This window comes from Vigna unguiculata, chromosome 2 (genome assembly GCF_004118075.2).
Source record: "Vigna unguiculata cultivar IT97K-499-35 chromosome 2, ASM411807v1, whole genome shotgun sequence".
Classification (NCBI taxonomy): domain Eukaryota; kingdom Viridiplantae; phylum Streptophyta; class Magnoliopsida; order Fabales; family Fabaceae; genus Vigna; species Vigna unguiculata.
Genome location: NC_040280.1, coordinates 14436367 through 14462595, shown reverse-complemented (window position 1 = coordinate 14462595; position 26229 = coordinate 14436367). Strand labels below are relative to the sequence as shown.

General features: G+C 30.2%; 1 protein-coding gene and 4 non-coding genes across 5 annotated transcripts; all 5 read right to left on the bottom strand.

Moving 5' to 3' along the window:
• Positions 1–527: 527 nt before the first annotated feature.
• LOC114174097 (endonuclease 2-like) lies at positions 528–6672 on the bottom strand. Its single transcript, XM_028058848.1, has 9 exons — positions 6507–6672; positions 4642–4816; positions 3044–3145; positions 2910–2965; positions 1664–1747; positions 1481–1570; positions 1327–1394; positions 905–978; positions 528–819 (listed from the first exon to the last, which is right to left on the bottom strand). Exons 1-9 carry the CDS (start codon positions 6618–6620, stop codon positions 704–706), a joined length of 879 nt encoding a protein of 292 aa, XP_027914649.1. The 5' UTR covers positions 6621–6672; the 3' UTR covers positions 528–703.
• Positions 6673–14997: 8325 nt separating this feature from the next.
• Positions 14998–15069, bottom strand: TRNAR-UCU. The gene has a single exon. It is a non-coding gene; the product is annotated as a tRNA-Arg (tRNA).
• Positions 15070–22691: 7622 nt separating this feature from the next.
• TRNAG-UCC lies at positions 22692–22763 on the bottom strand. The gene has a single exon. It is a non-coding gene; the product is annotated as a tRNA-Gly (tRNA).
• A 1379-nt stretch (positions 22764–24142) lies between these two features.
• TRNAG-UCC lies at positions 24143–24214 on the bottom strand. The gene has a single exon. It is a non-coding gene; the product is annotated as a tRNA-Gly (tRNA).
• Positions 24215–25533: 1319 nt separating this feature from the next.
• On the bottom strand, positions 25534–25605 carry TRNAV-UAC. The gene has a single exon. It is a non-coding gene; the product is annotated as a tRNA-Val (tRNA).
• Between the last annotated feature and the right edge of the window lie 624 nt (positions 25606–26229).

Sequence of the window (26229 nt, the reverse complement as noted above, 5' to 3'; positions counted from 1 at the left end):
AAAAAATCCAGAAACTAACACGTGGCATCCCATTTAACACTGTTACTACACCACTAACGAAAAGGACTTGATTGCATCAAATTTCTCAAAAGAGGGACCAAATTGAGATAAAAAAAATTGAGGGACCAAATTGATATTTTGCTATAAAAATAGGGACCAAAAGAATAATTTAACCAAAATAAAATTAACGTTAACTTTTTTATAAATTAAAATTAAATTACGTAAATTAATTTATGAAAATTTTCATATTATTTATTAAATAATCCATGAATTAATTTTAACATAATTTTTTTCTTATTTTTCCTTCCACATTCACTGATAACCAAATAAATTGTTTATTGCAATTACAAGTCTCACTTCTTTGAAAAGTTCACACACACACACACACATAATTTTTCTTTTTATTTTATTACATCTTAAATCCCCCTATTTAAATTAACATTTAAAAGTTTGATGCATGCTACATTTTAATGTATTCAATATCATTTATTCATTTTGATTCAATGAAAGCATAAGCACCTATAATATGATATCAAATTGCTCATCACCCCCGTCCCAATGTCTTTCTTTTCTTTTCTTTTCGTTATCAGCAAAGTTATCTTAAATCTTAAACTCACAAACTAGAAATTGAGCTACAAATTAGTTTTTACACTTTATTCTGTTGTAACATGGAAATTGTTGACCTATTCTAACCTTCAATAAATTACACTGACATTGCAGACCCTGTGTCAAAAATACGATTAAGAGTTGCAGCCAATCGAACTCCTCCTTGAGCTAATCGCAAATTGACTATCGGAAAACGAGACAAGAAGTATTCATCTGCAGAGTGCATTTTCACGGTATAGTTAGAACAAAATAAGATAAAAGAAAAAGTTTCATAATTATAAAAACTCCCTTTGCTTACCATCCAGTACTGAACCTTCAGAGGCTCCTTCATAAGCCCATGCACAGGCATCTTCAACACTTTCAGAAGCATATCTGAAACATTTACCATGTTAATTAACAGCGAATAAGCATTAGTTCACGTTTCAAAACAATTTGCAATCAAAATCTTTACTCAAGATAAAACACGCAAGTGATTCTTAATTGTGTAAATACAAACATGCTTTGAAAGAAATAAGAATAAAAAAAAGAAATTGAGAATGTAGTTTACACTTAGCCGAGGGATTATCTTAGTTTCTAGGGAGAATCTTCCTAAAAGTTTGTAAGCAACATTAACTCAAACACCTTGTACTCTAAAATTTATAAGATGAACTTTTATGAGAGGTTAGTGATATTTTTGATGCAATGACTAATGATCTTAGTAATGCATTTTTAGAGACATACATAGTTGGGCATGATATGTCATCTTTTCTGCAGTTTTCCCAGTCTTCTACTTCATCAGCCCATGCTTTCTGTTCATTCAAAAAGACTAAAAAAAATAAAACTTCAACTGACAAATCTTTACGTTGAAGACAACAGAAGAACCTGCACACAATACCGTAATGTTCTTTTGAATTGCATCAACGAAATCGTCAATATCATCGTAGAATCTTTCAATTTCTGTCTCAATAATGCTAGCATCCCAAACCTGTACGCATATATGGTATATAAAAACTATATTAATAGCAGAAACAGATGATGATGATGTTATATGATTGGAGAAAATTGGAATTTGACGTACATGGTGAAGAGTTTGCTTTCTTCTGTACCAGTGAACGCTGATGTCATTGCCACCCCTGTCTGATCCAAAGCCACAGTGTAGAGGCTGTTCATAAAGCGTGTATTGGAAGTTAATTAAAATAAAAAAGTAATATTTTCAATGTTGGAGTTCCATCCATTTAAATTCATGCAGATATTTTATAATTTATTTGAAACATGTCCTGTTTTTTATTTTAATCCATTACTTTTTTAAATCAATATTTATGAATTAATTTCTTTTCTACAAAAAACTATTTCAAGAAAATTTTTAGAACTTAATATACCGAAACTTAATAACAATCAAAGATAACTAAAAGTAACATTTAAGGCTCATTTAACCCGTATAAAAAATACATCAAATCAAAGTAGTTTATTCAGAAGTTTCTATAATTTACAATTTTTGCCCGTATCTAATTTCTAGATTATAACTTATTTGATTTTTCTCTTTTACTACGTATTTATATCTTAATATATTTTTTATTATCTTTATTATACTTTTAACCTTTATTATTATACTTTATTATAACTTATTTTATTATTTTTACTATTAGTGGAATTACTTTTTATGTTTTACTTGTTTCAAATTTAAAAGAATTTTCATTACAAATTGAATTTTTTAGTACTTCTTTACAAATAATGTCAAAAGTATAAACAATAAAAATTATAAAAACAATTAAATGTCATGATAGTTTAAATTGAAAATTAAAAAATAAATTAAAAATTATATTTAATTAATATTCTTATATGAACTCATTTAAATAAAACGCCCTATTTATTAAACTTTTAAATAAACAATAAAACTAGTAAAGAGTTTAATTAAGAATTTAAATATTTTAAAAATACATAAAATTATTACTTCATAGTAACATATTTTTTCCAAAGAAAAAGAAAACTTTAATTTTTATACTAAAAATTATATAATTTTATATTTACCAACTAATTTATTAGTCAAATCATTTTAATCTAATAAATTAGTTTGTCAATTTAAAACTTATAAATTAGAAATTTATTGCCTAATAGTTAATATATCAACTAGTAGCTAGTGAATCACTCTCAACTACCTCTAATTGTTTTGATACTAAAATTAACTTTCCTTCATAAAACTTCACTAATTGTTTCCGTTTTTTTTTTTTTTTTCATTAGTGTTATGGGTTGAAACTTCAGAAGCCATATAAGATGTGAGTGATCTAATTAATTGAAAAATAGATGTTTTTTAAATGCATAGATACCTGATGAATGTCTCCCATAAAATGTGAAATGAATAGCAGAGACTGAGTGAGATTATCTGATATCACAAAAGAAAATTATTAGTGAGGTCGAAAATGATGTGGATGGATAAATACAACATTAGTTTCACATTTACATTTAGTTTTGGTTCCGTATTCCAGGAGCTGGTTGGTGTAGTTGGTAATCGCTGATACAACACATCGCCCTTTAATTCCAGTTTTCAAGTCTACACAATCCCCTGAATGTTCAGGACCAGGTTAGTACTACATCAAATTCAGTTTTTTAAATTCTATTTCTGGCATCAGTATTTAAAATTCATAAATTCTTATATATATTAAAAAATAAATTATTTGATCAATCACTTTTAAAATTATTGGGCTATGAAATCATATTAGAATAGTGGAAAGTATGCATATCTTAATCAGACTAAATCGATTCATACATCTAGATCGAGATCTTAAAGAAATAAATTTAAGTCTATAAAAATCTATTTATAAGATAAGATTTAAATTATTTATAGTTTTTGGTTGGATGATTTTGATAATAATTAAGAGATGAACATCAAACGTATATTGATCTTACGAAATTGGTTTATACCACTTAATATAAATTTGACACATCTCTCATTGTGAATTTTCAAAAGAAAATATTGAACATAAGAATTGAGAGATAACAAGAAATACTTAAATCTCAATTAAGATAGGTTATTAATGACTTTAATAACACTAGTGAAAAGATAGATGTTATCGCGTATATGTATTTAATTTTTTAATTTTTTGTAGAAATTTGAGTTAAGATCAATAAAAAATATATAATTAATTTTTAAAATATTTTTAAAAAATAAAATATGTATACAAAAGAAGAAGTTTTTAAAATAATTGTTAAAAACGAAAAAGGTTATTAGAATAACAGTTAATGGTAAACTATTTATAAAATAATAATTAAAGATAAAATTGGAATAAAAAAATATAGATACAAAAAGAGTATCTCTTTATATATTGTTATAGATATTAGTAATTGAAATTTAACCCAAACTTAATTTCATTAAACCATTTTGGTAAATAAAAATTTACAACAAAATATTTTTCTTATTAGCTAAATAATGTTCAATTCATACATAATATTGAACCTTGAAATTTAATGTAAAATATGATTGGATTCATTTTAACATACATGTGTAGGGACAAAAACAAGCTGGGTTGGACATGAATAATGTCTATTCGTCGACATGTAACAAAAAAAATTCACTTGTTACCCATCTGTTTTTTCATCGGATACCCGATTAGAAAATATCTACGAGTTTTTTTAAAATTTGTTGATACCCGTGAATATTTACAAAAAGATATCTTCTAAATTAAAAACAAAATTAAATAAAATTACAAAAGAGTATAAAATAAAATATAAAGTAAATTTTAATTTTAATTATATCTAACTTAATAAAACATAAATTAAATTTTAATTTCAATTTTTTGAGGGTAATGGATACGTATGGATATGAATAGTATGATACTGCACCCAACCCGTTTATAAATAGATATTAAAATACTCGCTACTCACTATCCAGAAGTAGTAAATATTTACAGATAATAATTATCCGTTACGAATCTTATATCTGAATACTCGTTGACAGGAAAATTTATTTTTGTTATCCCTTTGTATGTAAGCTTTTACAAACTTTTCTTATATAGATAGAAAGAGTAAGAAGATGAGTTGAGAGAAGAAGAAGGAACTTACTACTGTTCTTGTAGTTGCAAGCGTCTTTAGGAGTATTTGCAAAGTGCAAAGCAGAGGACCAAGGAAACACCACCCTTAAACTATCAGCCCATGAACACTTGCTCGACAAGTCATTGTTCGCAGATTTTGGCAATAGTTTCTTCACTGCTGCTGCAGCTTGAGTGCTTAGCCGAGCCTTCTCAATATCAAACCACCAAAGATAAGAAAGGAACATGAATTTCAGTCTCACTTCTAACTTTAAACACAACAACTAATAACAAAAGGATTATGTTCAATATTTTTAAGTACATTTTAATTTTAAATCAATAAGGTAATATATACTGTAAACTATTTTATCTCTAGTTGATGTGAGATTTTCAACACATTTTAACCTTGAAACATATATATATCAAACACGAAATTAGAGATTAATAGATCTTCGATTATGATTCGTTAAGTGATAAACAAGATAGATATAACAAATACCAAATTTTGTGAAAATAAATTTCAGATGACTAATACCATCTTAAGGAGTTAATTATAAACCTAACTCAATTATATAAAATCGAATTATAAAGAGAAATTTATATTTATCACTAGTGCAGAATCACGTTTTTAACTCCCTTATAGGCTTCGGTTACTGCGGAACCGAAGACTATAAGGACGCGGTGGCATTTTTGAAATTTTTCGAAACTTTTTGCCTCGGGTCCCTATCCAACCGAAGCCTATAAGAGATTTTATGCTTCGGTTATCACTCAACCGAGGCCTATAACTCGTCAGTGTTCCCCAAAATTTCGAAATTGCCACTGACAGTGGAGGCTTTGGCCTCTGGTGGAATAGGACCGAGGCCTATACGACTTTATGCCTCGGTCATTAATGGAACCGAGGCCATATACCTTATTTAGGGTTCCAAATTCGCGAACCCTGCACCTGTTCATCTTCTCTACGCCAACCCAAATTTTTCTCCTCTCCGTGAGCGTGGTGCAGATCTGTTTCGCTGTTGCAGATCTATTTCTGGCTCACGCGTGGAGGCTCGCGGTGAAGCTGCAACAATGGTGGTTCGCTGCCTTTGTTCGCCAATGGAGGTGCTACTGCTGTGAAGCTGCCACACGAGATAAACTGGTGCAGATCTGCTCCAAGCGCGGTGATGAATGGATCTGTTGTGGTGGTTGCGTCGCGGAGGCTTGGTGTGGTGAATCTGCCATGGTTGGATGCGTGAATGGACAAGTTCTTCGAGGATGTGGAGGACGTGAAAGAGGACATGAGGAGCGTGGAGATGCTGTACAGAAAGCTGCAAGAGGCGAACGAGGAGAGAAAAATGGCGAAGGCAATGAAGGAGATCCAGGCGCGCATGGATAAGGACGTGGAGCTGGTGCTGAAGCGCGTGAAGGTGGTAAAGGGGAAGCTGGAGGCGCTGAAGCGGTCGAACACGGCGAACCGAAGCTTGTCGGGGTGCGGACCGGGGTCATCGGCGGACCGGACGAGGACGTCGGTGGTGAGCGGGTTGGGGAAGAAGCTGAAGGACATGGTGGCTGGTGCGCGAAACAAAAAAAGTCTTTATGGCTTCGGTTCCTTTGCAACCGAGACCAAACTTTTGGTCTCGTCCCAATATGTCTCGGGTCTAAAACCGAGGCAGAATGACGAAAATAACCGGGGCCAAAAACCCTTACTGCACTAGTGTATTCTGTATTATAAATTTATCTTATTTCTAATCAACGTGGCATATTCCATAAATCAATTAAGTAAGTTTTGGCAAGAGAATACAAGAGTTATGAGATTGATTTTTTTCTTTCATGTACATACATCTTCTCTTTTCTTCGCTGTATTATGATTTTGACAGAAAGGTTTTACTAAATACATCATTCCGACATGATATGTTAACGTACCTGAGCAATCTTACAAACAATGGCATGTCCATCGTCTCCCCAGGCATGGGTATTTGGAAGCAAAAGCACGAATGAGACTATGGCCACAACCTGAACTACTCTATAACAACCCATTCTTTTCTACACTTCAAAACTATGCAAATAAACCCAACTTCGCTTGCTTTTCTAATATACTTATATACACACACACACTCTCCAATTGGATAACCCTGTTAGTTAAATGCCACGAGGTGTGTCAAACCCGATCTGCGCAAAATAGAATATTAATTAATGTTAGGTGATGATAAACACACCATTCTTTTACCAAATACCCTTTTTTTTTTTCCTACTGAACCCCTACCAAACATTAACGAAATGGCAATTTTATTTTAAAATATAATATATTTATAAATAAATAATCTACGTAAGTAAAAAAAAATTATTAAGTATCTCAACTAATTGAAATCTGTATTTAACATTTTTTTTTAATATAGACATTCAACATTAGAGAAAAAAAGAAAGAAAAGGAATAAATACAACAGTTATATATAATTATGTAGTAGTAAATTAAAATAAAACTAAAAAGAATATTACGTTTTTATTTTAAATAATGATCCTTGTTATTTATTCAAAAATTGAATTTAAATATAACCGCTAAAAGTTGATTTGTGCAATGAAGGTTATGTCAAATAGAGATTTACAGAAACAAAGAAAGATCTAGGAGTAAATAATAGACTACGTCTAAAAAATCCTACTAAGATGGATTCAAATTAAAAAATAAATTAAATTTTATTCAATTTTATAAAATGGGTTTGTGCACAGAATCAACTTGTTTATTTGTAAGATGAGATTTAGATCTAGTTATATATTTTAGTTTAACCTAATTTGTAAGGGAAAAGAAAATCTCTCTAACATGTGTTTAGAAGATATTCCTTTTAACCTTTATTTGTAAACGTGCTTTGGGTTAAGTCAAGATGGGCGTTCAAGGAAGTGATTTTTGTATTTTCGTATGGGATTCATGGCAGATATTATTATTATAATCTGCCAAAAAGTCTACGTCTATCTACTATCAGAGTAGTAAAGTAAAGAACATAAGAGGAATATTCCTTTCGCATGTGGTATGATCCCTAAATTGTAGTAGCGTGGACGTGTTACAATAGTTTTTGTGATCGTTTAAATTCTTTTATTAAAAGGAAGTAGTCTTAGTTAATTCAGATTCCACGTGCTAAAAATATCATATGTGCTTACTGTATATCATGACTAAAACAATACCTATTTAAAAAAAAAACTGAAACCAATGGATAAAACTAAATTCTACACAAATGAATTGGTTTCAATGAATTAATGATACGTTTGTACCAGATAATTTAGAAGGATTATTTCATTTATTTGAAAATTTAAAATTTTTTATATTAAAATGATTTTTTTGGATAAAGTAATTTGAAAGAATTCAAATTTAAAGAATTTTGAAATGTATTTTAAAGGAATAAAATAGAAGAATATTTAAATATTCTCAAAAATATAAAAAATTTAAAATTTTCACATTTTTATTGTTGAGTCAGTGGATTTTGAAGGTCTAGTTAAGTTGGACCATGTCGAAGGTTGAGCCGAATAAGCCTGTGCCAAAGGTTGGACCAAGTTAGCAAAGGTTGAATCTTCGTAAGTCGACCTAGATTGAAAGTCGAGATGAGTCATCTCGGATCGAAAGTCGAGTTAACTTAGCTCGGACTTAATGATAGAGTTGAGTTTTCCTTAAAATAAAAATTAAATTACTTTATACAAATAAAAAAAATTGAAATTTAAGATATTTTAATTACTCCACCCACACAAACTATTTAAAAAATAAAGAGAATTCAAATGTAAGTAATTCAAATAATATATATTTTACTTTCTTGGAATAGTTGAAGTTTCTCGTACAAATATAAGGTTAGTGTCCATTATAGAGTGATTTCCTTTGTATAAATGTTTTAGTACTCTTAATAATCTCACTTGTATATGTTTGTCTAATCTGTTTAATTTAAAAGTAAATAGTTTTTACTTTTCCATAAACAAGTTATCTTTCAAAGAAATGAATATTTGAAAAATTATTTATTTTATTTTATCCAAACTTATATATAATTTGGGTAAACTCATTCTATATGTAAGAAAATAACGGATATATTCATTAGTCCTGTGATTTTTATCTAAGCACATTTGCGTGGTGCATTTCTTTGTGATTGTTTTAGACATTTTCGTTGCTAACTTATAAAATATACTATCGTTTACTTTTAAGTGTGCACATCTTATAAAACTTTGAACGATTGTTTGAATTATTTTAAGCCTAGATTTTAAAGTAAACTCAACCGAATATGAAGAAGAGAACATTTAGAAAATAGAATTCAAATGAATTCAATGCTTACGAGACAAATTTGGATTATACTTACCGGTGATAATAACTTTTATAACTATACAGGACATGCTTCATATCATCTCGAGCACCCAATCCGAGATTTTCTTGAACTACATCTATTTGGACAACATGATATTATGATAAGTTAAAAGGCAGTTGAATTCACTCATAAGAAAGAGAGGTGTGTTGGAATGTCAATGGGGCGGAGAAATGACATCTTTCGCTGTCCCATACACATCCTTCAAGATAAAATTCATCTTTATTCTTATATTCAAACTCGACAGACATCAAAATTTTGTCTCATTCCCATTTCACCGAGTAACGGGTATATACTCGTGCCTATACCTGTAGTTACTTTTTTACTATTTCAATATTAATTAATAATTATTTTATAAAATAATAAAAAATTATGGTAAAAGAAACATAATATTATCACATATTCAATATTAAAAGGAAGTTTGTGTTCCAGTACACCAATAAGTCTCACATTGCTTAGGAGTCGATGTCAAATGTAGTTTAAATACTCCTTCCTCCCTCCCTTCTAAGGCGCCGTTTAAGGACAAAACTGAGACAAAACTCCATGCTTCAAAGCGGACAATACCTCGGGAACGAGATTGTTGTTCATAACGATCCTACCTAATGGACTTGGTCAAACCAGAACATTGGCGCCCATGATAACTCCCCTTGTCCTTGACTAGGGGGCTTATTCCAGTACACTCAATAAGTCTCACATTGCTTAGAGTCAGGGTCAAGTGCAAATTAAATGCTCCTTCCTCCTTCCACCCTTCAGATACGGGAACATGGTGCTGCCGGACGAACTTGGGTAGGGTTGAAACATTGGCGTCGTATGTGGGGACGACAAGCCCCCTTGCCCTTGACTAGGGGGCTTATTCCAGTACACCCAATAAGTCTCACATCTCTTTGGAGTCGGGAACGCGGTGCTGCCAGACGAACTTGGGTAGGGTCGAAACATTGGTGCCGTCTGTGGGGACGATAAGCGCATTTTAAATACTCCTTGCTCTCTCTACCCTAGCACTATAGTTTAAATACTCGTTCTTTCCTCCCCCTCTAAGGCACCTTTTAAGGACAAACCGCGACGTAGTTTCACGCTCTAAAGTGAACAATACCCCAGGAACGTGGTGATTGTTCCTAATGATACTGCTGGACGGACTTGGGTTGGGTCAAAACATTGGCGTTGTGTGTGGGAACGACAACTCCCATTGCCTTCGACTAGGGGCTTGTTTCAGTACACATAATAAGTCCCATATCGCTTACGAGTTGAGGTCAAGTGTAGTTTAAATTGTCATTCCTCCCTCCCCTTTGAGATGCCTTTTAAGGACAAAACCGTAATAGAGGTGCATGCTCCAAAGCAAACAATACCTTAAGAACGCGGTGATTGTTCCTAACGATGCTACCAGATGGACTTGGGTTGTATCAGAACAATTTGTTTTCTGTATATCAAATTTTTAGAAAGAAATTATAATTGTATATATTTCAATTGTATACATTTCAAATTAAAATACCAAATAAAATTTCATAAGAACCGAAACATTTATTAAATTTGCAACCAGTAATGAAACCTAGTTGATAAAATTTTAAAATATTTTTAAAAAAGTATAAAAAGGAAAACAAATATTCAAATTAAATACATCACTTGATAAAAATCACAAAAAAAGGATTAAACTAATAATAATAGAATTTTAACATAAATATTTCATCTTTTGAAGTTCAATATATGTTGAATGGTGATAAAAAAAATCATGATAATTACATTAAGTTATATAACAAATAATTTTTTTATACAATTATAGTGATAAAATTACACGTATGATAATGAGTTAAAAAATGAAAATAATTATATAAAAATATCAAAATAGTATTTTACATGAAAAAAATAAACAGCAAATAAATATATTAAAAAATGATGAAATATGTGTTTTATAAACAATTTGATTGACCATGAATGAAATTGCACAAACGAAAATAATGTTATACTTATGGATATGATAAGATGAAAACTACCTTAGAGATCTAAGAAAACCTTACAAATATCAATCTAGTCGATGATTGAGAGATAACGAAAATTGTTTCAATGAAACAAAATAGTTCTTAAGATGTAAGGAAAAAATAATAATAATAGAATAAAAAGGTTCTTTTTATAACCTAATAAATAAAAGGTTTATGCTATTGAACACTTAAATTGAGATATTCTCATGTGAAAAGAAAATATACAATAGATAAAAATATTAAAACATAGTAGAAATATTAAAATGTGAGACATAAACAATATTTAATTGACATACATCATTTGAACATAATTTCATAAAGGTTGTGATAAGACCGAAAATATCTTTGAGATGCGAATGAACTTCATGACAAGACAAACAATTAGAAAAATTAAAAAATAGAAAGTGTGTATATCTCTTTCTTTCTCTCTCTCTCTCTCTCTCTCTCTCTATATATATATATATATATATTACTTAATATATTATGAGTATTTTAATAATTTAAATGGGGACGAGAATATGATGAGTATGAGGACGGGGACAGAATGAATATGTACATCCCCATTCCCATCCTTATACCCACCTGAAAAAGTCGAGTATTTCCCCTACGCATACCCATACACAATCAATGCGGGGATTCCCCGTACAAATTGAAACGAGTTCAAGCAATACCAACGGGGGTGGGTTTATTTGTCATCTCTAGAGGTGTGTCACAATGGACAACTTAAATACCAAGTCTTTCTTATCCAGAGTATTTCCCAACTAGTGTAAAAATTTACCAAAAAGAAATTCTTAATGAAGGAAAAAACAAAAAAAAATTGCTAGCAATTTAAATATATTTGCGTTAAACAAATAAAATTAAAATAAATAAATAAAAAAATAATTTTGTAAAAGAAAGAAAAAAATAAAAATAAAAAATTTAAAAATATTAACCGTATTTTGTAACATCCAATTTAATTATGCAATACTACTAAATAAAACTTCATATAAGTGATAATCCATGAACAACTACAACAAGATATATAACTGTACACTTTTACACTCATCCAAAATAACCATCTCCCTCCTAGGTACCTCACTACCTGCTTCATCATTTGTTCCCACAAGTAAAGGTGATCATCGTAAAGGAAGAACGATAAACACAAGACAAATAGATAAGAAATGGTAAACTAATATACAAAAGAAGTGCCATATATCGTGAATCAAATCATATTAAGAAACTAGGTAATTCACACCATTAAAGCCACAAAACACATCGTAAAAAACCCATTAGACTCAATTATTCGGATAATAAGCATTGATGTGGAACTACTTGGAAGTTTTGGCTATTGTGATGGATAACTTCCACCCACAAGGTTAATCCTATACTAGTTCCTATAACTACAAACAATTATTTCAACCAGGACCTCCTGCTACTCCCACTCTTAATTCATTCTCCTCTACATGATTTTGAATAATTAGTAGAGTGTCAGGTTAAACTTCCAAATCCTGAGTCTTTACATCAATTCACACCAAAAGCACACTTACTTTAAATGGATTTTGCCCTGTAAATCCATTCATCATTCTCAATTCACTGTTAAACAATTCTCATACATTATATCATCAATATACAACACATATAGCCATGGACAAGGTCATTATGATCAGCACAATTTCATAGATCATTATATTCCAAAAGTTCGTATCATTCCCACACATTCACATAATCACGAAGTGTATTACATAATAACTTAACAACATATATGCAAATTGGTTAGGGGTTTCAAAAATAAAACTACAACTTGTACAAAACTTCAAAAATTATGTTCTTACATTCAAATTAAAGATTATTGAATCAAGAAATAAATGCAAAAATAATTAACCAAAAAGGATACCCATAGAAAATGTAATGCACTAAACAAGTGACAAAGGTCAAAGTTGTCAACAACCTAATCTACGGGAATCTTACAAGACAAACTGCTTTCACTATATAATTTCAAACAAAGACCACAATGGTTAAAACAAAGCATCGTATGTCCAGGACCTATTGTAAAAATTTTAACTCGATCTGGGTTAATAAGGATGGAATTCAATTTTTTTCAAGATGACTCAAAGTTGGAAACCCAACTCGCCTAGTGAGAGGATTTCTCGCCCAACGAGGAAAATTCTCCATCAAAATTAATTTTGTCACTTACTCAACGAGCAGTAGGCTCTCCCAGTGAGTCTGTATAACGTATAAACGCAATTTGTACATTTTGAGAGTGCCAAAATAGAAAGCCCCAAATTTTCTAACACATGCATATTAAAAGATGCAAATTATGGATTCACAAAGACCAAATTAAACTCACCCATTAGAGCTAAAAGTCAAAGAAACAAACATTCATTCTAAATAAAATTAAAAAGGTCACACAAAATTTATTACATAATAGTTGTAGCTTTAGCTTCCCTTACCTTCCAAGGACCACTTAAAATTCTAAGAACTCCAAGACGCCTTAGAACACACAAAAACTCTACCTCAACTTAGAGACATTGAAAATAAACAATCGAACCGAACCAAACAAACCATTGATTAATAAGGAGAGGAAACAAAGACTCTAGGAGCACATGCTACCCAAGATGAATCGCATGCACGACCCAGAAGGGCACTTTGTGAAGAAGCCAGAACTTTCAACTTACCAGAAAGAGGATTTTTTTTTCTATCAAATTAGAAGAGGGCTTCACAACGATAACAACTTCGACCTCTAATGACGAAGATGATGGAATATGAGTGAGAAGCTTGATGAAGAAGATGAAGGTTGTGGAGAGAATGCATTTTAAAAGAGAAACAAAGGTTATGTGTTTGAAACTTTTATTGTAGCTGAGTTTGGGTTTTCATTTTAATAAAAATAAATTTAAAATTTGATAAAGGGGTTTTACATATTCTCTGATAACGACACCAAATTTGATAATATTGTCATTGATGCTATCAAATTAACAATACTTAACTAACTCTAGTATTGCCAAGTCAGTAGTTAACAAATTAGATAGGGTAAACTCAACCCTAAATCGTTTTCCAACAAATACATAATCGACTCTTAACCCATTAACTCTTATAAATAATTAAAGATCAAAGTAAAGATGTATTCTAATGGAATTAAAATTAGTAAATTTGAATGATATGCAAAAATATAAAGGCGAATTTGATAAAAATAAATGAAACAACAAATTAATGAAAAAGCTTTAAAATAATGAGTCACTTAAATATCTAAGGGGCCAACACAAGTTAAATAAGCAATGTGCAAAATGGATGAATTTCTTAGAACAATTTCTATATGTGATAAAATACAAGAATGACAAAAGTAATGTTGTGGTTGATGCCTTATCTAGGAGGCATAACTTGTTTTCAAAACTGGAAGTCCAAATTCTTGGATTTGATCACATATTTGAATTGTATAACCAAGATTATGATTTATCCTTCATCTTTGCTAGTTGCCAAAAGAGAGAACAAGGAGGTTTCTATGTTTCTAATTTCTTTTTTTTTAAAGAAGGAAAACTTTGTATAACCAAGAATCTCATAATCCTAGTAAAAGAAACACATGAAAGGGAACTCATGGGCCATTTTGGAGTTGATAAAACTCTAAGTATGCTTCAAGAGAAACTCTTTTGGCATAATATGAGAAGGAAGTCCAAAGACATTATCATAGATGTATTGCATGCATTGTCATAGGACTATGCCTTATGGTTTATACACCCCCTTGCATGTTACTTCATCCCCTTAGTAAAGATATTAGCATAAATTTCATCTTTTGTTTACCCAAGATCCAAAGGAGATTTCACTCTACCTTTGTGGTAGTGGATCGTTTTAGCAAAATGACTCATTTTATACCCTATCACATGGTAGAACCTCTAGATTTGAGGACAAATCCTTTTTAAGAAGGATGACATGATGGAAAATTCCTAGCCATGGGACCAACCACTAGAGCCATGGCCAAGTACATACAAAAAGAGTGGACCCAAGCTCTAAACCAAATAATACAAGGATTCAAACATGATTTTTTGTAAAGAAAATGTATTATGGAAAACATTCCTTATTTGATGTGCTTAATCATAAAAAATTATTTCCCTTATCAAAAAAGCAACCCAATTACCAATTTTTATTTGCGTTTGTCGAGAGTTGAACCCAAGTCTATTGCTTAGAAGGCAATTATCCTAACCATTGGACTACAAACGCTTCATGTTTTGTTTAAACTTTCTTCAATAATGCTAATGAATATTTTCTTGACAAAAAGTAAAGGCGAAAATACAATAATGGTTTCATATACACTAGGTTAGTACCCAAGGAGATAACAACGAAAATTACATCATAGATTTGAAACATTCATCTGAATCATTTTGTTTCTTTTATTTAATGTGTTTCCACTTTTTAATAACTTTTAAAATAAAACCAATAATCAAGAAAAAAAAAATTGTTGCTTTACTATTGATATTGTATAAGAAAAACACTTTTATTTTAGAGAGTACATTGCAAATCATGGACAAGTGTACACTTTTCAATAAAAAAATCAATTGTAGGAAACAAAAACTAGTAGCTAGTGGTGGAATTTTAAAAAATATTTTGTGTTATCAAAATTTTATTTTCAAGTATTTACAAAATTTGAAGAGATTATATATTATAATTAAAAGAAATTATTTGTATATTAACTCTGCCACTGATTAAGACATTGTTTGAATATGAAGTCACCAAATTTTTTAATGTCATGTATTTTTTATTTTAAGATTTATAAGCACAAGTTTGTTGGAGAAAAAAATGAAATGATCTGTAAACTATCACAAAGCTAGGTTACACAAAAAGAATAAAGTGTTAACCTGTTGGAGACTTCTTGTTGTATGCATCATACATTTATTAATAATGGATATTTTCATACATTTATTAATAATGGATATTTTCAAAATAAATTTATATAAAATGACTTCAGATTGTTAACCTGTTGGAGACTTCTTGTTGAGACGATAGGGTTCTTTGTCTTAGTTTGACATAACCTCTATACTCTTGTAGAGATGGAAGGATAGTCGCATGTGTGGATCATATGTATCAAGTATGTAAGAGTTTGAAGGAGTGATGCAACAATGCGCTAAGGTAATTTTTTTTTTCTGGGTAATGCTAACTCTTCTAGAAGACTCATTATCTCAAGAGTCTTTCTTTATATAGTTTGTTCGTCAATAGATTTTAGATGGAAGTCATCCACAAGACGAACTAAGGGTTTTCCTACTCGACCCATGGAATACTCAATTGTTATGGGTTAGATAAAGTAATACTTGAAGGTGCAGTTGGCTCTAAAAGAGAGAAGATGAATAATGATCCTTTCCTAATTGTTTTTGTTTCTTTAGAGTAATATGAATATATACTCGTTCATGTAATTTTTACCAATGATCTTTCATTCTTCATTGATCTTCCATAACTTGATCAGAGCAGTGAGGATAACATACGTACTTTGTAAGACCCGTGAAAATTAAATAATTAAATAATTAAATAATTAATTAATTAATAAATGAGGGTAGGAAGAACATTTATCATATTTAATTCTGATTTATATGACGTGGAAAAGTACTAGCTTAAGTGGTTGAAAGTACTTTAATTGTGTGAGAGGACTTGGGTTCAAGTCTTATGTATGCTATTTATGTATTAATTAATTATTATTGTTTTAATAATATGTGTAATTTAGGGGTGCAACTTAGTAAAAAGGAGGGGTGCAAAGCAGAAAATAAAGTTAAATAACAAAAGGGGTGTAAACCAAAAAACAGGGGGTGCAGAGGTGTAAACATGAAAATTGGGGGTACATTTAGTACCTGAACTATTTCTCTCCAAAATTTCTATTATGGGACTTAATTTATGAATTAAAATATTCATTATTTACACTCTTAAGGACCTAAATTAAATTACAATTGCATTATTAAACTTAATAATATCCAATAATATAGTATGCAATTAAATAAAATTTTTAAGCCCAAAAATAATAATAAATTCCTAAAGTTTAAGTATTGAATGTGAGCCAAGGTTCGACTCATCATACCTTCCAAGCGGTTTGGAAGCGAGCAACGCTTGGCGGTACGTGTCCCCCGCTAGGCGATTTTACTACAGCAGCATTGGTGTGATTGTGTGATATATATAACTATGCAATAGTGTACGCGGTACACGGGAGCATATGTTATTGCAGGTAGATCTGGTGAGGCCTAGAGACGGAGGGGGCTAGTTTTGGGAGAAGATTTTATCAGAACTTTTATGAAGATTTTATGCTTTCAAATAATTTGTAATTATGAATATTCTAGACTTTTGGATAATTACAATCTTATTTACACTTATGAATTTTGGTTTATTGTGAAAGTAATAAAAGTTTTTAATTTTCCCGCGTTTTGGGAATATCAGTTATAATAAATGAATTTTTTATTATTTACTTCATTTTTTTAAATCCGTAATATCCGATCGGGATGTTACATGCTTACAATTCTTCCTAAATGATAAGACTTCATGTAAGATTAGCTCCAACACTTTATTCTTTAATATCAATATGAATGTTTGATTTTATGATGCTTATCCATAAGACTTTTCAACATTCAAATATTTCACTAAAAAAAAGAAACTTTGTAAGTTTTATTTGTCAACGTTAATTACATATGATTAATCTTATATAAAAGATCACAATATTTTTATATTGAGAATAAACTTTTATTATTTATGTTGAGATATTTTAAGAAATTTTAGATGTTATTTTTATTTACTATAATTATGTATTTCTTAGCCTTTAATTATTTATATTTTCTAAAATTGCCAGGTAGGATTTCAAAATTGTTCAGAAGGATTTTTTATATATATATATATATATATATATATATATATATATATATTTATTTAATGTGTCTAATGAGAGTGTGAAAATCATTTTAAGAAAACTTTGTGCAACTTGATTTTACATTTGAATCATTAGAACAATAATATCTTTAATTCAATCAAATAGTGATAGGTTATATATTTTTTCATATATGGTTATGATCATGGTTATAGTCATTGAGAGATTGTGGTTCTATATCGTTATATGACATTAGTCTTACACATATAAGACCTTAGACACTACTTTTACACCAAAACCTTAAGGCAATGTTGTTATGGGTCTTTATTCTTATATAGTGTTTAACTTTGTCTTTTCTATCCAATGTGGGACTTTGACTCACACTTGGACTATTCCCAACAAATAGTTCATTCATAAGACATTTCTCAATATAATTTCCTTTTAATGTTTGATTCAAAACTTTCTTCTTCTAAAATGATAGTATTCATTGTAATTCATTTCATTGAAACTCCTATTCAAACACTTGTACCAATATATTAATTTTCATGATTAATTAGAGATAAAAAAACCTGTTTTAGATCATCAAAACACATCATAAAAGTTTCAAGATTAAAGGTTGTCTCACACTTAGGTCATCTAATTACTTAAGTTGCTTTAGGTTGTCTAAGACCTTCGTCTTCTGACACTTAGGAAGTCTACTGACTTAACTTGTCTTAGGTCGTCTAACCCTTAGTCATCTAACACCTTAGTCATCTAACACCTTAGTCATCTAACATAGTGACTAAGGTTGTCTATGGACATAGGTCATCTAATGAATTTTCTTGATGATTTTTACTGTTAGACACGTCTAACACCTTTACTTGTTTAATCCTTAGACTTGTTTAATGCTTAGATTTGGCCTTTGTATTTACCAAACTTATTGTTGTTGTTTACACATTCAATGCATGAAAAAAATGAATTTCGCACATGCAAGCAATACTATGTATCATGTATTTTTATGTTCAAACAGCATTGATCAATTTCTCCTTCTCACTAATTCCCTTAGACTCTCTCTCTTAATCATCTAATATGCATTTCTAAATCTTGAATGGCATGAGTTTAAGGTTAAATTGTTTAAACAGAAATAGATGCAGATATCGTTATCAACGTAGACATTGACATTATCATAACTACTTGGTGTTGATTGCGTACGATTTTTTGTTTCTTTTGGAATTATGCATTTGAGTATAATTAACAATGGCTGCATTCGTGTGATCCTAAAGGATGATTATTTTATATTTCTTTTTATATATTTAAATATTAAATTTATTAATATAATTATGTATAATTATAAATATAATTTATAAAGATATTGACACATACAGATTACAAACAAAAATATATTGAAAAATATTGATATGTGTAATAATATATATATATATATATATATATATATATATTAATGATAAAAAATATTAAGATTAAAAGATTTATTAGTGATGTACAGTTATATAATTAAAATTCAAATTAGATTTTTTAATAAAATATTCTATTAAATAAAATATTCTAGCTTTTCTTTTGTTGTTCTTAAATTTATGATATAGAAAGTATTTGTTACTAATAATAAAATAAAAAGAATACTAACACTATTGTTAATTTTAATGCCAAAGCCAATGTCAATAATTATAATAATAATAATTATTATTATAATAATAATTATAATACAAATAATGATACTACTACTTAAAATATCATTAATAATAATAGTAATAATAATAAAAATACTAATACTAATAATGCTAATACAAATAATACTTTTAATACTAATAACAACAATAATAAAAATAACAACAATAATAAAAACAATAAAAATAATAACAATAAAAATAATAGGAATAATAACAATAATAATAATAACAACAATAATAATAATAATAATAATATATTATTATTATTATTATTATTATTATTATTATTATTATTATTATTATTATTATTATTGTTATTGTACTACAACGGTCAGATATGCCATAAACTTAACTTACACACTACAAGATTCATCAGGTACTTAGTAGTCTTGCAAGAATAGATATAGAAAGTTAGGGACTTGTGTACTGAGAAAACCAGGAAAGTCGTAAACTTTCCAGACTATTAGAAAAAAAGGGAAGCCATGAACAACCGCATAAATCAAGAAAGGTTGACTACCCCACGACAGGGCACGTAGTACCTATGATGACATCAAAACTAGTGAATCCTTGAATTGCCAACTAAAGCCTAAGTTTGGCTACATAGATATTGTGTTGAGAACATCCTTTCACGTAGCTGGCTAACAAGAAGTAAGTGGGCATTGTGAACATGATGGTAGGGCGACATGTTTACGAATTTTCTCCCAAAACCTAACTTAGACAAAATTTAACTAATTATCAAAAAGGTATCTAATAGAAACTAGGCTTGTAACATAAGGCCAATTAGCCCTAATCAAAGGTCCAAAGCCTGAGCCCACAAAGAGTAAGTAAAATATTTAAAAGTGAACTAAATTACTATAAATACTGGTGGACCCAGGTAATTAGAGGTACACAATTCATTAATTCCCTAATCATAGACTTAACTTTTGGAGAGTTTTGCTGACTTGGTCGTCGGAGTCCCTTTTGAAGGAACTATTGATGCCCACTGTGGGGCCGTATCGATATCTTACAAGCGAGATCCAAAGACTTTTCCAAGATGGTGTCCACCTAGTAGGAGCAAAGGAAGCAGAATTATCCCAAGTCCACTTGGTAGCCATCCTTGAAGGACAAACCGAGATGCAACAGGAATTTGTTGAGTTCAGAAAGAGAAGCACTGAGGAGATAGAGGCACTAAGGCAAAAGAACTCTTGCCTGAAAAGGAAGGTAGAGGCTGAGATAGTCACTGACAAAGCCAAGGAGAAAGATGCCCATTGGGGATAACAAAAACCTTTGTACAATAGCAGTGCTCGCGTGGTAGAGGAAGAAAACGAGCACAACCCCAATCCTCGTACCACAACCACCACGCATAATACTACCACCAACAAGACCAAGGGTTAATATCCTTTCAATGACGACATCACCGAAGTGCTATATCCTAAGCAATGGGAAGCATTCACCTTGGAGTGATATGGAAAGGACATAGATTCAGATGAACATGTGTCCATATATGCCACAAAAGTAAGCATGTACTCAACAGAAGACGTCATCATGTGCAAGGCCTTCTCCACGACACTCAAAGGACCAATGCTAGATTGGTTTACCTCCTTGCCACCATATCCTATCGATTTTTTCGAGAACTTGTTTAGCCTGTTCTCAACTCAGTTCGCAGGCAATCATTCTCACCCCTTGACTTCATTGGGACTTCTTAAAGTCAGACAGGAAAAAGACGAGACGTTAAAAGCCTTCGTTGATAGATTCGCATGATGGCTTTGAAAATCAAGCACCTAATCCAAGAATTCATTTTGCAATATATGGTAATGGCCTTCAAGCTGGACCATTCGCTGACAACGTATGTCTAAAACCACCAACCACCACACATGAGTTAAGGCTGCGAGCCATCGACTACATACATGTCCAAATACAACAATGTTAGAACATATAGATATCAAGGAAAAAAGTGGAAACTTGAATCATGGGTAGTAATATCTTCAGTTCACCACACTCACGAGCAACACATGTTATGACACCTTTCATTTCGTAGGAATCAACTATTGTGAAACATGTTTAGGAATACTTACAAATATGCATTATTGCTAGGAGTGGGATGTAATGCGATGCTTTAATACAATTTGATAAATTACCAAAGCTTATATCACCAAAAGCACATATCACAAGAACACAATATTCACATATAAGAGTTATTATTACCCAAAAACAAAATTCCATACCTTGTACAAAGGGATTTTATTCATTACAACACTAGCATTACAGACAACAAGTGACACTGCCAAAATAACATTGGCACCCAGGTGAATATGTCAACATATTTAAATTCTAATTAGCATAAAATGAATACCTAATACAGCTACAAAAGATGCAATCACCAAATAAATAATTCAAACAAAACATGTAGTGATACCTTATGCTTGCATCACCCCCACTCATTAACAAATGAAATCAATTTCCACCATTAACATGTTCTAAATAATATTCCACAAGTAGAATTTTGCAGCTTCATAATATCTTCTCAAGAACAGCAGGTGCTATAACTGCATTCACCTAGGCATACATTATTTATCAATTATACCACATACATTAAATGTAAAGTTGATCCAGACATCATAAAAATTAGCTTAGACTAGAGGCATCATACAAATAAAATTGGGTTGAAATATACAACAAATACTTTCACAATAATCACAACAAAAAAGAAATGGTTACGTCATATAATTTATGGAACTACCAAAGCTAACATTCCATTAAAAAGGGATAATAATATAGTAAGAAAAATATAACAAAATCCAAAACTTCATAAACTTAGCATACCAACCACGTAAACAATCCTCTATTAAAAAGATTACAACACATACTAGTAAACCAATTCGTAAAATGGTAATGAGATATCATACAAAAGTTGTCAACCAAAATGATGAATATAATAGGAAAACTTAGCTTATCAAACTCTGAAACTATGAACAAAAACCTTACCTATAAAACCCTACACCATCAAAGGGGAAACAAAATATTAACGTCAAATATTCGTATCAGGTGAATAAAATATAAATCTGAAATTTTAGAACATGTTTGGATTGGGATAAAAAAACTTTAGTGAAACAAAAGGGTTTTGTAAATTGAAAAAAAGAAAGAAGAAAAATGAAAACACATAAAAAAAGTAATTACACTATTAACTCCATTTATAGTCCTTAAGGTTTCTAATAATCTAAGAAATGAAACTAAAAAGTTGGAAACATCTCTAAAAGAACTGAAAACGAGAAATGAAATTGGAAGAAGAGTTTGGTTATAAATCTCCATGACCTATCTAGACACACGTAAAAATATTAAAAGTTCAAACTCATCCTAGTTTGTGCATTTGCCGGGAGTCGAACCCGGGTCTATTGCTTGGAAGGCAATTATCCTAACCGTTGGACTACAAACGCTTGATGCCCTTTTCAACCTTTCTTTAATTATTTTTTTCCACTATCTCATGATCAAAAGCTCATGGATAATTTGTTAAAGAATTATCTGGTCTACTATAAAGAATTCTTTCCATGATCAAAAGATTAAAAAACATAGAAACATTAATTATTTTGTCTATAAAGAATTCTTTCCATGATTAAAAGATTAAAAAACATAGAAACATTAATTATTTTGTCTGCTTTACCACTCGTTAACAATTCCATCAAGTTGTTATACCATATAGTTGCCAATTTTAGCATGCTTGGTTGAATCTTGTAAAGATAAAAAGAACATAACAAATGAAATCAATTTCCACCATTAACATGTTCTAAATAATATTCCACAAGTCCAATTTTGCAGCTTCATAATATCTTACCAAGAAGAGCAAGTGCTCTAACTGTATTCACCTAGGCACACATTATTTATCAATTATACCACATACATTAAATGTAAAGTTGATTCAGACATCATAAAAACTAGCTTAGACTAGAGGCATCATACAAATAAAATTGGATTGAAATATATCTCAAATACTGTCACAATAATCACAACAAAAAAGCATGGTTACGTCATATAATTTATGGAACTACCAAAGCTAACATTCCATTAAAAAGGGATAATAATATGGTAAGAAAAATAGAACAAAATCCAAAACTTCATAAACTTAGCATACCAACCACGTAAACAATCCTCTATTAAAAAAATTACAACACACACTAGTAATCCAATTTGTAAGATGGTAATGAGGTATCGTACAAAAGTTGTCAAGCAAAATGATGAATATAATAAAAAAACATAGCTTATCAAACTCTGAACCGATGAACAAAAACCTTAACTATAAAACCTTATACCATCAAAGGGGAAACAAAATATTAACGTTAAATATTCGTATAAGGTGAATAAAATATAAATATGAAATTTTAGAACATGTTTGGATTAGGATAAAAAAAACTTTAGTGAAACAATGAAAGGAAGGTGGGTAAAGTTAGTAGAGGTAATAGGGCGAAAGTTAAGAGTGAATCAAAAGGGTTTTGTAAATTGGAAAAAGAAAGAAAAATGATAACACATAAAAAAAAGCAATAACACTATTAACTCCATTTATAGTCCTTAAGGTTTCTAATAACCTAAGAAATGAAACAAAAAAGTTGAAAACATCTCTAAAAGAATAAAAATGAACACAAAAATCTTACTTGATAAACAACCTCAAAACATGGAGAAAACGGGAAATGAAATTGCAAGAAGAGTCTGGTTATAATCTCCATGACCTATCTAGACACACATCAAAATATTAAAAATGGGTAGAAATTGACCTATCTAGACACACTTCAAAGTATTAAAAATTCGAACTCATTCTAATTTGTGCGTTTGCCGGGAGTCGAACCCGGGTCTATTGCTTGGAAGGCAATTATCCTAACCGTTGGACTACAAACGCTTGACACCCTTTTCAACCTTTCTTCAATTATTTTTTTCCATAATCTCATGATCAAAAGATCATGGATAATTTGTTAAAGAATTATCTGCTCTATTATAAAGAATTCTTTCCAAGATCAAAAGATTAAAAAACATAAAAACATTAATTATTTTGTCTGCTTTACCACTCGTTAACAATTCCATCAAGTTGTTATACCATATAGGGTTCAATTTTAGCATGCTTGGTTGAGTCTTGTAAAGAAAAAAAGAACATAACAAATGAAATCAATTTCCACCATTAACATGTTCTAAATAATATTCAATAAGTCCAATTTTGCAGCTTCATAATATCTTCCCAAGAAGAGCAAGTGCTATAACTGTATTCACCTAGGCACACATTATTTATCAATTATACCACATACATTAAATGTAAAGTTGATCCAGACATCATAAAAACTAGCTTAGACTAGAGGCATTATACAAAAAAAATTGGATTGAAATATATCTCAAATACTTTCACAATAATCACAACAAAAAAGAATGGTTACGTCATATAATTTATGGAACTACCAAAGCTAACATTCCATTAAAAAGGGATAATAATATGGTAAGAAAAATAGAACAAAATCCAAAACTTCATAAACTTAGCATACCAACCACGTAAACAATCCTCTATTAAAAAAATTACAACACACACTAGTAATCCAATTTGTAAGATGGTAAGAGATATCGTACAAAATTTGTCAAGCAAAATGATGAATATAATAAAACAACATAGCTTATCAAACTCTGAACCTATGCACAAAAAGCTTAACTATAAAACCTTATACAATCAAAGGGGAAACAAAATATTAACGTCAAATATTTGTATAAGGTGAATAAAATATGAATATGAAATTTTAGAACATGTTTGGGTTAGGATAAAAAAGCTTTAGTGAAACAATGAAAGGAAGGTGGGTAATGTTAGTAGAGGTAATAAGGCGAAAGTTAAGAGTGAATCAAAAGGGTTTTGTAAATTGGAAAAAGAAAGAAGAAAAATGATAACACATAAAAAAAAGCAATTACACTATTAACTCCATTTATAGTCCTTAAGGTTTCTAATAACCTAAGAAATGAAACAAAAAAGTTGAAAACATCTCTAAAAGAACAAAAATGAACACAAAAATCTTACTTGATAAACAACCTCAAAACATGGAGATAACGGGAAATGAAATTGCAAGAAGAGTCTGGTTATAATCTCCATGACCTATCTAGACACACATCAAAATATTAAAAATGGGTAGAAATTGACCTATCTAGACACACTTCAAAGTATTAAAAATTTGAACTCATTCTAATTTGTGCGTTTGCCGGGAGTTAAACCCGGGTCTATTGCTTGTAAGGCAATTATCCTAACCGTTGGACTACAAAGGCTTGACGCCCTTTTCAACCTTTCTTCAATTATTTTTTTCCATCATCTCATGATCAAAAGATCATGGATAATTTGTTAAAGAATTATTTGCTCTACTATAAAGAATTCTTTCCATGATCAAAAGATTAAAAAACATAGAAACATTAATTATTTTGTCTATAAAGAATTCTTTCCATGATCAAAGGATTAAAAAACATAGAAACATTAATTATTTTGTCTGCTTTACCACTCGTTAACAATTCCATCAAGTTGTTATATCATATAGTTGTCAATTTTAGCATGCTTGGTTGAGTCTTGTAAAGACAAAAAGAACATAACAAATGAAATCAATTTCCACCATTAACATGTTCTAAATAATATTCCACAAGTCCAATTTTGCAGCTTCATAATATCTTCCCAAGAAGAGCAAGTGCTATAACTGTATTCACCTAGGCACACATTATTTATCAATTATACCACATACATTAAATGTAAAGTTGATCCAGACATCATAAAAACTAGCTTAGACTAGAGGCATCATACAAAAAAAATTGGATTGTAATATATCTCAAATACTTTCACAATAATCACAACGAAATATAATGGTTACATCATATAATTTATGGAACTACCAAAGCTAACATTCC

What these genes read in the sequence shown, in the direction of transcription:
- LOC114174097 (XM_028058848.1), bottom strand. Translation starts at nt 6,620, where the DNA reads ATGGGTTGTTATAGAGTAGTTCAGGTTGTGGCCATAGTCTCATTCGTG. An exon ending in TTATGGGAGACATTCATCAG is followed by an intron (nt 1,748 to 2,909) that starts GTATCTATGCAT and finishes CTTTATGAACAG; the next exon opens with CCTCTACACTGTGGCTTTGG. An exon ending in GAAAGCAAACTCTTCACCAT is followed by an intron (nt 1,571 to 1,663) that starts GTACGTCAAATT and finishes ATATGCGTACAG; the next exon opens with GTTTGGGATGCTAGCATTAT.